This window comes from Cotesia glomerata, linkage group LG8, assembly GCF_020080835.1.
Source record: "Cotesia glomerata isolate CgM1 linkage group LG8, MPM_Cglom_v2.3, whole genome shotgun sequence".
In the NCBI taxonomy this organism is placed as follows: domain Eukaryota; kingdom Metazoa; phylum Arthropoda; class Insecta; order Hymenoptera; family Braconidae; genus Cotesia; species Cotesia glomerata.
Window position 1 is genome coordinate 18,632,040 of NC_058165.1, and position 13,002 is coordinate 18,645,041.

General features: G+C 20.4%; 2 protein-coding genes across 7 annotated transcripts in view; one reads left to right on the plus strand and one right to left on the minus strand.

The window, feature by feature from the left end:
* LOC123270215 (UNC93-like protein) overlaps window positions 1-9,088 on the plus strand; it is a 47,659-nt gene extending 38,571 nt beyond the window's left edge. The window contains exon 8 of the mRNA XM_044736170.1: window positions 9,059-9,088. The gene's annotated coding sequence lies outside the window, so the exon portion shown is untranslated. The remainder of the gene's footprint in view (window positions 1-9,058) is intronic.
* LOC123270213 (POU domain, class 6, transcription factor 2) overlaps window positions 2,555-13,002 on the minus strand; it is a 211,519-nt gene continuing 201,071 nt past the window's right edge. For 2 of the 6 annotated variants that reach the window (XM_044736162.1, XM_044736163.1), the window contains exons 9-13: window positions 11,525-11,705; window positions 10,974-11,030; window positions 8,241-8,324; window positions 5,488-5,639; window positions 2,555-3,397 (exon numbers count right to left, since the gene is read on the minus strand). In XM_044736162.1, coding sequence (XP_044592097.1) covers window positions 3,282-3,397; window positions 5,488-5,639; window positions 8,241-8,324; window positions 10,974-11,030; window positions 11,525-11,705 — 590 coding nt within the window. In that variant the 3' untranslated portion in view covers window positions 2,555-3,281. The remainder of the gene's footprint in view (window positions 3,398-5,487; window positions 5,640-8,240; window positions 8,325-10,973; window positions 11,031-11,524; window positions 11,706-13,002) is intronic. The other 4 variants (XM_044736164.1, XM_044736165.1, XM_044736166.1 and 1 more) reach the window with 3 other exon arrangements.

Genomic DNA, 13,002 nt, shown 5'->3' on the forward strand with positions numbered 1-13,002 from the left:
ACCTACTTTTCTTACTTTTTCTCAAAATACAATTAGATAATTAGATAATTAGATAATTACATAATAACAATAAAATAGAGGTAAAAATAATGATAAAATTAATGAATAATTGAATCGTATGGCAGATATTACTTTTGGACTAGCTTCGTAATTTTATTTATATTTGTTCACATATCATCGTCCTTAGTTCATATGCTGAGTCGAGATTTATAGATGATTAATAGTGCGTGAAAAGTTCATTTTAAATATAGTAATATATACTTTCACAGAAGTTATTGCGCTTTATACCTTACGATTTAGATTTAAATCGACACTTAAGTGTTATTAATATTAATATTATTAATCTTTTCATTTTTATTTAATATTATATTATATTTACTCTTATGTTGGCGTAATTATCCTAAAGAGTCTTTGAGCCTGGACGTCGAGTCTAATTGATACCCAGCGGACGCATTGCATTTATTATTATTTTTATCAATAAACACTCATTAATTTTTTTACATTTATGAACTAATAAAGTCTAATACCCTGGAGATTTTTTTTTTAATTTTTAAAATTATTTTAAGCCTAACAAATATTATTTATTTATTTTAATTAATTAATTAAATTTAAAATGATCAAAAAAATTGAAAATAAATGTTTTTCTAATAAAAAATTGTTTTAAAAACTTAAAATATATTTTTTTTCCAAACTTTTAGTTTTATTTCAAAATTTTTGATTAATTCTAAATTATTTTAAAAAATTGAAAAAAATTTTTTTTAATTTAAAATTTTCAAAATTAAAAAAAAATTTTTTTTTTCAAATTTTGAATCTAATTTTGAGCAAAAATGTAATTTTTTTAATTAATTCAAAATTGTTTAAAAAAATTGAAAAAAATTTTTTTCAATTGAAAATTGTTTTAAAAATTTAGAAAAAATTTTTTTTTTTTAATTATGAATGCAATATTTACCAAAAATATAATTTTTTTAATTAATAAAAATTCTTTTCTAATTCAATATTTGTCTCAAACAATTTAAAAAAATTTTTTTTTCGAATTTTTGTTTAATATTAACTAAAAATGTAATTTTTTGAATTAATAACAATTTTTTAATAATTGAAAATTGTTTCAAAAAATTGAAAAAAATTGTTTTTTTAATTTAAAATTGTTTAAAAAAATTAACAAACAATTTTAATAATTTAAAATTGTTCCAAAACGATGAAAAAAATATTTTTCAAATTTTGAGTCCAATATTAATCAAAAATATAATTTTTTGAATTAATAAAAATTTTTCTAGACTCAAAATTGTTTAAAAAACTTGAAATAAAATTTTTTCAAATTTTGAGTCCAAAATTTACCAAAAATGTAATTTTTTAAATTAATATTGTTAAAAATTGTTAAAAAAATTATTTTTCAATTTAAAATTGTTTAAAAAATTTTCAAAACAATTTTTTTTTTAATTTTGGTGTCTTATTGACAAAAAATGTGATTTTTTGAATTAAACACAATTTTTAGTGATTCATAATTGTTTAAAAAAATTTTTGAAATTTAAAATTGTTCAAAACAATTGAAAAAAAATTTTTTTTCAAATTTTGAGTCCAAAATTTACCAAAAATGTAATGTTTATAATTAATAAATTTTTTAGCAATTCAAAATTGTTAAAAAAATTATTTTTTAATTTAAAATTTTCAAAATAATTTTTTTTTCAATTTGAGTCTAATATTGACCAAAAATGTGATTTTTTGAATTAAAAACAACTTTAATAATTCAAAATTGTTTAAAAAAATTTTTGAAATTTAAAATTGTTTAAAACAATTAAAAAAAAAATTTTTTTCTTAATTTTGAGTCCAAAATTGACCAAAAACGTAATTTTTTTAATTAATAAAATTTTTAGCAATTCAAAATTGTTAAAAAAATTATTTTTAATTAAAAATTTTGAGTCTAATTTTGACCAAAAATGTGATTTTTTGAACCAAAAACAATTTTTAATAATTCAAAATTGTTTAAAAAAATTTTTGAAACTTAAAATTGTTTAAAACAATTGAAAAAAAAATTTTTCAAATTTTACCAAAAATATAATTTTTATAATTAATAAAATTTTTAGCAATTCAAAATTGTTAAAAAAATTATTTTTTAATTTAAAATTTTCAAAATAATTTTTTTTTCAATTTGAGTCTAATATTGACCAAAAATGTGATTTTTTGAATTAAAAACAATTTTTAATAATTCAAAATTTTTGAAATTTAAAATTGTTTAAAACAATTGAAAAAAAAATTTTTTTTTAAATTTTAAGTCCAGTACTTACCAAAAATGTAATTTTCAAAATTTAAAATTGTTTAAAAAATTTAAAAATTTTTTTTTTTTCAATTTTGATTTAAATATTAACAAAAAATGTAAACTTTACAATTATTTTCTAAATTAATAAAAAATTTTTTCATTAATTCAAAATTGTTCAAAAAATTCCTATAAATATTGAGAGCAATTTTGATCACAATAAATATCACTAAAATTGTTATTATTTTTCAAAGAATTAATTTTTTCGTAAAAATCATCAATTTTATCGTTAAAAAAAAAAAATCAAACGATTAATTAATTTTCCTTAAAAAAAAAAAACATTTCCTACTAAAAAAATAAATAAAAACGCAATCCGTCATTTGGTATCACCGAAGCAACAAGTTGTCAATAAATACTTGTCATCTGCATCATCATTAAATTTAATATTATTTAATAATTTTATTTAATCGTAAACATAATTAATTTCTAGCTCTACTCATACGAATCACAAGTCGTAAGTCATTAACTATTTACACATAATACACGCGTATACGTTTGATAATCACAATTGCTGTCAAAAGTCAATACAGTTGTTTGTGATTTTTATTTTATGATTATTATTATTATAATAATTATAATTATGCAATATTTAATTTAATAATAATCGTGTCATAATTTATAATTAATAGTAATTATGATTATTTATTTGTTCAGCATAGGCAAATACTTAGACGCAAAGAAGTCAAGTTCAAAACGTTGAAACTAAAAAACGTTAAGATTGCTGACATCTGACATGCCACAGCCTCGGCGTGATGAGTCCCGATATTTTTAATAATTATTCATTAACAATTAATGTTAATTGTCAATTGTCCCACGCATTTAATTCACCATTTTTATTATTTTATCTTCATTAGTTGTCAAAGATTTTATTTTAAATTTGTTTTGCGGTCGGGAGAAGATTTATTGTAATTATTCTTATTTATTCATTATTTTTTTTGCAGTCTTTATAGTCATTTTTGTTGGTATTTATTTATTTAGACATCATCCTCACGGTATTCTTTAGAGCCTGCCGCTTGTTGCAGAACCAAATTCTTATTACTTCTCTTTCGTAGCCTAATTGTTGCGCTAGGGTTGTTATTTCGTTACCTGAAATTACAAAATTTTTTTTTTTTTTAATTTCATTTATTAAAAATAAGAACAGAATATTATTTTTAATAAAAATGGAATTTTTTTGATAAAAATTAGTCATCAAATTTTTATAAAAATAATTAAGAAAAATTTTTTAGTTAATTTTGAGAGCAAAATTTTTTATTGATTTAAAATTGTTTAAAAAAGTTAAAACTTTTTTTTTTTTTTTTTTTAATATTATGAGTGTAATATTAAGCAAAATTTTGATATTTATTGTTTTTCAATTAATAAAAATTTTTTGTTAATTGAAAATTGTTAAAAAAAATTATTTTTCTATTTAAAATTGTTTCAAAAATTAATACTAAATTTTTAGCTAAATATTCATCAAAAATGTCATTTTTAGTGTACAAAATTTTTTTTTTAATTATTAAATTTTTATTGAGTTTAAATTTTTGAAAAAATTGAATCAAGAAATTTTTTTTAAAGAAATTTTGGATAAAAATCAAATTTTTATAAAAAAAATTTTTTTGATAAATTTTGAGAGCAAAAATTGATTTTTGATTTAAAATTGTTCAAAAAATTGAAAATAATTTTTTTAATATTTTGACCGGAATATTGGACAAAATTTTGATTTTTATTATTTTTTAATTGATAAAAATTGTTTGTTAATTCAAAATTGTTAAAATAATTTTTTAAATAAATATTGTTTCAAAAATTGAAAAAATTTTTTTCTTTAATTATTTAGCTAAATATTCATCAAAATGTCATTTTTAGTGTACAAAAATTTTTTTTTTTAATTATTAAATTTTTATTGAGTTTAAATTTTTGAAAAAATTGAATCAAGAAATTTTTTTTAAAGAAATTTTGGATAAAAATCAAATTTTTATAAAAAAAATTTTTTTGATAAATTTTGAGAGCAAAAATTGATTTTTGATTTAAAATTGTTCAAAAAATTGAAAATAATTTTTTTTTTCAATATTTTGAGTGGAATATTGGACAAAATTTTGATTTTTATTATTTTTTAATTGATAAAAATTGTTTGTTAATTCAAAATTGTTAAAATAATTTTTTTTTAAATTTAATATTGTTTCAAAAATTGAAAAAAATTTTTTTCTTTAATTTTTAGCTCAATATTAACCAAAAATATCATTTTTGGTATATTTTTAGAAACTAGTTTTTTTTTAAATTAATAGAATTGTTCAAAAAAATGAAAATAAATTTTTTTTTTAATATTTTGAGTGCAACATTAGGCAAAAATTTGACTTTTATTACTTTTTAATTTAATAAAAATTGATTGTTAAATCAAAATTGTTAAAAGAATTAAAAAAATTTTTTTTTTTCAATTTAGAATTTAGAATTTAAAATTTAAAAATTTACAATTTAGAATTTAAAATTGTTCAAAAAATTAAAAAAAAAAAATTTTTTCTCAATTTGAGCGCAATATTTACCAAAAATGTAATTTTTAAATCAATAAAATTTTTTATTTATTTAAATTCTTTCAAAAAATTAGAAAAAAAAATTTTTTGATAAATTTCGAGCCAAAATTCAATTTTTGTTATTTTTTAATTGATAAAAACTGTTAAGTTAAAATTGTTTTAAAAATTAAAAAAATTATTTTTTCTTTAATTTTTAGATCAATATGTCATTTTTAGTCGATTTTTGGAAACTAATTTTTTTTAATTCAATAAAATTTTTTTATTAATTTAAAATTATTAAAAAAAAAAACGTAAAAATTTTTTTTTTCCTATTTTGATTGCTATATTTACCAAAAATTTAATTTTTGTAATTAATACAATTTTTTATTCATTTAAAATTGTTCAAAAAATTTTTATCAAAAATTCAATTTTTATTATTTTTCTAAATTTTAAATAAATAAAAATTTTTTTTTTATTGAAAAATTCTTCAAAAATTTTCAAAGTAAAATTGGGCAAAAATTCATATTTAATCATCAATATTGTCATTATTAATTTTCCAACGAAAATTAGAATCTAAAAATTTACAAAATTAATTATTATTTTTTAAAAAAATTCTCATCAATTTTTAATAAAAAAAAAAAATTTTTTTTTATCTTAAAAGTTCAATAATAAAATTAAAAAAAAAAAACTCACCAGTAGGATGTGTATTTTTATCAAAATGTGCATTGAGAAGTTCCAAAGCCTGAGGAGTAAACGATGTCCGTCGTTTTCGTTTTTTGCTTGGCTCCACTCCAATAAATTCCGTAAGATTATTGGCACCGCTTTTATACCTATAATCATAAACACTACTCTCACTAAAATTCTGGCAACTATTTATCCCGATTGTTAAAATAATTAATCAATCATAAAAAACAATTTAATCTTCATTTAAAATATTTATTCTAGTGTAAAAAATTACATATAAAATTAATGAAAAAGACTCCTAAAAACAAACAAAATAAATAAAATAAATGAAACGAAAAACAACTGGCAACAGCTCAAATTTTTCGTTAGAATAAACCTATATTTATATACACGCACAGTTTGGACATTGAGATAAATTTATGTTTTTAATTTAACGTCGAATGACCAAAGCATCGAAAGGCAGCGGAAATAAAAAACAAAGCCCGGAAAAACAAAAAAAAAAAAATAATAATAAAAAATGATATTGGGGATATTTTATCGCGCATTTAAACAATATGCTAATTTAGTTTTTGAGCTTCGGAATTAATATTGACCGTTTTATCAATCGAGATATTTAATTATTATTCAAGTGTACCATCTCAATTGACCGCGAGAATAATTACCGGAGAATTTATGGACCAAGGAGTATGCCGAAGAATATTAATTTTATATAAAGTTTATTGAGAATTTAGAACAATAATAAGTGGAGAGAAAAAAAGCTTTACATGCGGGCGGAAGAAAAGACAAAGAAAATAATTAAAGAGTAAGTAAAGGTGTAGGGGGAGGAGAGGGGGGGAGGGAGGGGAGAGTACATCAGAAAACCTGATTTTAATTAGTCCACAGTTTAATTACTAACCCGATAAATCGTGCACGTGCACCGCATAAACTAGCTTTCATTTTTCCGTATACTCTTTCGAGAAAAGGTATGTTGGTAAAAAGAGTAAGTGCATTTTTATTGTATGGAGGTAAATAGTACTGAGTGGTGACGACGGGCATAATAATTATTATACTTTTACTTATACTTTTAAGAGAATGAGTAAGAGATGGGTTGCTGATTTTTTTTTAAGGATAAAAGGTAAATTTTTGGGTTTTTAATTTAGATACTTTATTAGATAAAAAAAATTTGAAAAATGATCGAAACTCACAAAAAAATAAGATCTGATTTTTATTGGTTGAAATAAAAGCGCGCAACGCGCGCTTTTCAAATTTCTAGTATTATTATATAAATCGTGATTTTTAATATTTCAATTTTATCGGTAGAGTATTCTTGATTATTAATCATGAAAAAAATTAAAATTTTATTAAATAATGACTTTTGTTAAATTGCAATGTACTTTCTTTAATATTGACATTTTTAAAGATATAAGCTCATTATGATCTTATACTTATCGAGAGCTTTCATTTAAGTACCCACATGCATTTTTGATATATTTTTCATATATTCATATATATATTTTTAAGATATAAGCTCATCCTGATGTTACACTCGTCAAGAGCTTTCATTTGAGTACCTACATGCATTTTTTATATATTTTTCATATATACATATATATAATATATATAAATATATGAAAAATTAGTGTGGGTACTCAAATGAAAGGTCTCGATGAGTGTAATGTCAAGGTGAGCTTATATCTTTAAAAATGTCAATATTTTGCAAGATACAAGGTAATTTCTTAATAAAAAAAAAATTGTAATTAATAAAAGTTTTGCTTTATTAAATAATGACTTTTGTAAAATTTTACTGTACTTTCTTAAATATTAACTTTTTTAAAGATATAAGCTCATTTTGCTCTTACACTTATCGAGAGCTTTCATTTGAGTACCCACATGCATTTTTGATATATTTTTCATATATTCATATATATAATATATATAAATATATGAAAAATTGTTGTGGGTACTCAAATGAAAGGTCTCGATGAGTGTAATGTCAAGGTGAGCTTATATCTTTAAAAATATCAATATTTTACAAGATACAAGGTAATTTCTTAATAAAAAAACATTTGTAATTAATAAAAGTTTTGCTTTATTAAATAATGACTTTTGTAAAATTTTACTGTACTTTCTTAAATATTAACTTTTTTAAAGATATAAGCTCATTTTGCTCTTACACTTATCGAGAGCTTTCATTTGAGTACCCACATACATTTTTGATATATTTTTTATATATTTATATATATGATATATATATTTTAAAAATATAAGGAAAATGATTTAAATAACAAATTTTAATTATTATTTTTCAATGTTAATACTCAAAAATAAATGATAAAATGCATTTTGATATATTTTTCATATATTCATATACATAAATATATAAAATATATGAAAAATTGATGTGGGTACTCAAATGAAAGGTCTCAATGAGTATAATGTCAGGATGAGCTTATATCTTAAAAAATGTCAATAGTTTACAAGATAAAAGGTCATTTCTTAATTATGTATCTAGAGATACTAAAATTTTATCAAATTTCAAAAATTTTAAACAATCGATAATTACCAGGAAGAAAATAACATTTAACCTCTAATTAACATTCCGTTCATTATAATACGCAATTAATCAGGTAAATTCAATTAGCGGATTACCAATTAGCACGCACGTGGTCAGTAACGCGGCGTCTGAATAAAGCGCCGCGTAATAAGCGGTTCTAATCTTGACTTTAGATAAATAAAAAAATTAAATAGAAAAATATTTAGTGGATAAATTAGATAAAACTCACCTCTCTTCAGCTTCTTTCATCCACCTCGCCAACACCGGCTTAATTTTCTGCGCGCTCTTCGGCGTGATGTCCAATTTTTCGAACCTAGAGCCCAAAAAAGCGTTGCTTATTTTTGAAATAATAAATTTAACAATTGACATTTTGAAATTTATTTTTGTCAATTGAAAAATTGAATTTTTTTTTATTTAATTGTAAAAAAAAAAAAAAATTAAAAGGCAAATCTAATAAAGGAGCACTAAAACTAAGGTGTAAAGAGTCATGCGTAATTAATGTGTAATTTAATGAAATTTATAATAAAAAACAGGACATTGACAATGCGTGCATGCGTGTGGGTTTGGTGATGCCGCGTATGATGTTGCCAACGGGTTGATTATCCCTCTTTACGAATTGGACTAGTTACAGTTGTAATTACAGTAACAACAATAGTTATCAATTATTAAAAATTAAAGTATTAGAGGCAGTTATATTATTAACATTAACATTGATGCTAATATTAATATTAATATTGATATTAATAATAATTACAACAACAACTATTGTTGAGAGCATCTGGAATTACCGATGGACGTTAATTGTTACGAATTTATAAATTTAAATTTATAAATTTATCGCGTGTTGGCGACACCATGCCCAAGCTTGCCAATGCCCTGGCTCCAAGATATAATAATATTAAATACATAGTTAATTATTATACTTATATATTTATATATGCATATTAGGGTGGCCAAATTATTTATTATTTTATTAGTTTTATTACGCGGAAGGATTTTATTTTTTTTTTCTCAAAGTTTATAGGAAATTAAATAATTAATAATTATTTTTAGTGTAATTTTTTTTAATGAAAAAAAATGAAATTTTTTTATTAAAAAATTGACAAAAAAAACATTTTTTTTTTTTAATAAAAAAATGACATTTTTATAAAAAATTGACATTTTTAAAAAAATTTTGAATTAATAAATTGAAAATAAGTTAATTTTTTTTTTTATAAAAAAATTGATATTTTTATAATAAATTTTTGAATTGAAAAATTCACAAAAAAAATTTTTTTTTATATAATTGACATTTTTGAGAAAAATTGACAAAAAAATTCATATTTTTTAAAACAATTTAGAATTGAACAGTCAAAATGAAAAATAATTTTTTTTTTAATAAAAAAATTGACACATAAAAAATTTTTGAATTGAAAAATTGACAAAAAAAAACAATTTTTTAATTAATTTTTTTTTTTAATAAAAAATTGACAAACAATTTTTTTTTTATAAAAAAATTGAAATTTTTTAAAATAATTTGGAATTGAACAATTAAGAATAAAAAATATTTTTTTTTTAATAAAAAAATCACATTTTTATAAAAAATTGACATTTTTAAAAAAAATTTTGAATTAATAAATTGAAAATAAGTTAATTTTTTTTTTTATAAAAAAATTGATATTTTTATAATAAATTTTTGAATTTAAAAATTCACAAAAAAAATCTTTTTTTTTTCATATAATTGACATTTTTGAGAAAAATTGACAAAAAAAATTTTTTTTTTATAAAAAAATTCATATTTTTTAAAACAATTTAGAATTGAACAGTCAAAATGAAAAATAATTTTTTTTTTAATAAAAAAATTGACACAAAAAATTTTTGAATTGAAAAATTGACAAAAAAAAACAATTTTTTAATTAATTTTTTTTTTTAATAAAAAATTGACAAACAATTTTTTTTTTTATAAAAAAATTGAAATTTTTTAAAATAATTTGGAATTGAACAATTAAGAATAAAAAATATTTTTTTTTTAATAAAAAAAATCACATTTTTATAAAAAATTGACAATAAAAAAACATTTTTTTTTCAATAAAATTGACATTTCTGAGCAAAATTTTTTTTTTTTTTTTAAATTGACATTTTTTCAAACAATTTTTAATTGAAAAATTGACAGTAAAAGAATTTTTTTTTTATAAAAAAATTGACATTTTTAAGAAAAATTTTTTTTAATATTAAATTTTCTATAAAAAAAAAAGATAAAAGAAAAATTGACTTTTAAAATAAAATTTATTTATGTAATTGCCGATTTTTGGAGAAAAAAAAAATTTCTTCAAAAATGATTAAACAAAAAAAAAAACAATTTATTAAAAATTTCCAATAAAAGCAAATTTTTTCCTAAAAATTTTTTTACCAAATTTCGTTAAAAAATGGCTTTAAAAAAAATTAAATTCCTCAAAAAACGGTTCTAAGGCCACCCTAATACACACATATACATCGCAGGTATATAAATATAAAATATATATAAAATGATACATATAAACAATGTATAAAGACAAAACAGTAATGAAACATAAAAATACAGAGGAAGTAGAGCCTAAGTCGTTTGAGTGCTCCTTAAAAAATTCTCGAAAGCGTATCCTGCAGCTAAACCCACCCTCCTTAAAAATTCATGCACAATTATCACCAATCTAGAAGGATTTATTAACAATGAATAATTTAATAAATTTGAAGACAATTATTAAATTTATTAAATTTTAATAAATATTTTTTAACATTGAATAAATATTTATCAAGTCCTAAGACGTTAAAAAATGATTTATTAATAATTAATAATGCTTATTGAATACAAACAAATCCTTCTATCAATGCAAGAAAATAAATAGTAGGTGTAGCCGCTCGGTAAGATTTAAAATTTAAAATTTGTAAGATTTGTACTGTATATAGTTAGGTTAAATAAAGTAGCATGAATAAGGGGTGAACGTACATAGCTTGCTGCTGAGAGGCAATCTGCGAGGCAGCGTACATCTGGGTAGCCAGGGCACTGGGGAACAATCACCAATGCTTAAGTTAGTCCAAACGATAATAATCTAAGTTGTTTGTTGTTGGTGCTCATATATATTGTCAGAGCAACACAAGGTTTGATTCCAACTGTTGTGTTCTTCATAATAAACTCTTACTTTGTCATCCAATTGTTATTTAAAATAATAATAATTACATTAAGTCAACAATTAGTAGCTCACTAAAATTAATTCAAATCAAACCTTGGGCTTCTATATATTTCTGTCTTTATATATAAATATATTATTTTTATAGAGATTTAGGCGAATAATAAACAATCCTATCGGTTAAAAAACGACTCGATAAATAATGGACAGAAGTATAAATATATCTGCTAATATTTAAATGCCATTTCCAGTGGCCTGGCAGAAAAAACTATTTTAATCTCTCAAATAAATAAAAATCATAATAATAAATTGATAAATTAAGAGTTAAATTGTGGAATTATTTTTTTTATTAAGGGAGGCGAACGCTCACCTGCATATTGCGCTCTGGCTGTACGCCGGTCCTTCGGTTATGCTCAGCGCTTGTCCAACTTGAGTTTGCGTCAATCCCAGAGACAATCGCCGAAGTTTAAATGCCTTTGCAAACTCCTTAATCTCGTCTAAATTGATTCCATCCACAACGTTATTCGTAGCTTCATTGATTGTCGGTTGATCTAGTTAATCAAATTTTCGGTTACAAAAGTTAACGTATAGAGTGGGATTATTTCGCGCGTCAAAATCACAAAAAAGGCATATTTGTATATAATTTTTTTTTGTCAATTTTTTATAAAAATATCATTTTTTTATTTTTAAAAAAAATGTTTTTTTTGTCAATTTTTTAATAAAAAAATTTCATTTTTTTTCATTAAAAAAAAATAATTATTAATTATTTAATTTCCTATAAACTTTGAGAAAAAAGATAAAATCCTTTCGCGTAATAAAACTAATAAAATAATAAATAATTTGGCCACCCTAATATATATATTAGGGTGGCGCAAAAAAATCTATTTTTTTTTTAAGTCTCGAGTGAAAAAATGTTAGTTTTTGATGTTTTAAGAGCCCTCATCAAAGGACAGCTTAAAAAAAAATTTTTAAGAGGTCACTCCAAATTTTTTTAAATTTCAAAAATCGAATTTTTTTTTTAATTTTCTTTCTCGTTACGGTATAATTTTATAGACCAAAAAAAAATAAGTTTCTGAAAGTTTCAGTTCAAAATTTAAATTTTGAAAGGTCGCTCATAATTTTTTTTTTTTTCTTCAATTAGTCATATCGCCGACTTTAAGTGTTGGGAGTGGTACCTTGGGGTCTTTTTGGTTTGAAAAAATCTTAACCTACGCGGCAAGGTCAAATCTCAACCAAGCTGGTTTCTAAGACCAGCTTGGGATTCGAACCCACTCCTGGCAGTTGATTATATAAAATTATTGAATTAAAAAAAAATTATATTTTCTATGTTGTGCTTGATTTTTAGTTCATCTCATGATGTATTTTTATCGATTATTGTACTAAATAAAAAAAAAAAAATGCATGGAATTTTAATTTAAATAGTAAAAGGTCGCTCGAAAAAATCTAAACTAATGCACTAATAAATTGAAAAAAATTATGAGCGACCTTTCAAAATTCAAATTTTGAACTGAAATTTTCAGAAACTTATTTTTTTTTAGTCTATAAAATTATACCGTAACGAGAAAAAAAATTAAAAAAAAAAAATTCGATTTTTGACGATTTTTTAAATTTTAAAAAATTTGGAGTGACCTCTTAAAAATTTTTTTTTGAGCTGCCCTTTGGTGAGGGCTCTTAAAACATCAAAAACTAACATTTTTTCACTCGAGATTCAAAAAAAAAAATAGTCGGTTTTTGCGCCACCTAATATATATATATATATAGATATATATATATATATATATATATATATATATATATATATATATATATATATATATATATATATATATATACATATATATACATATA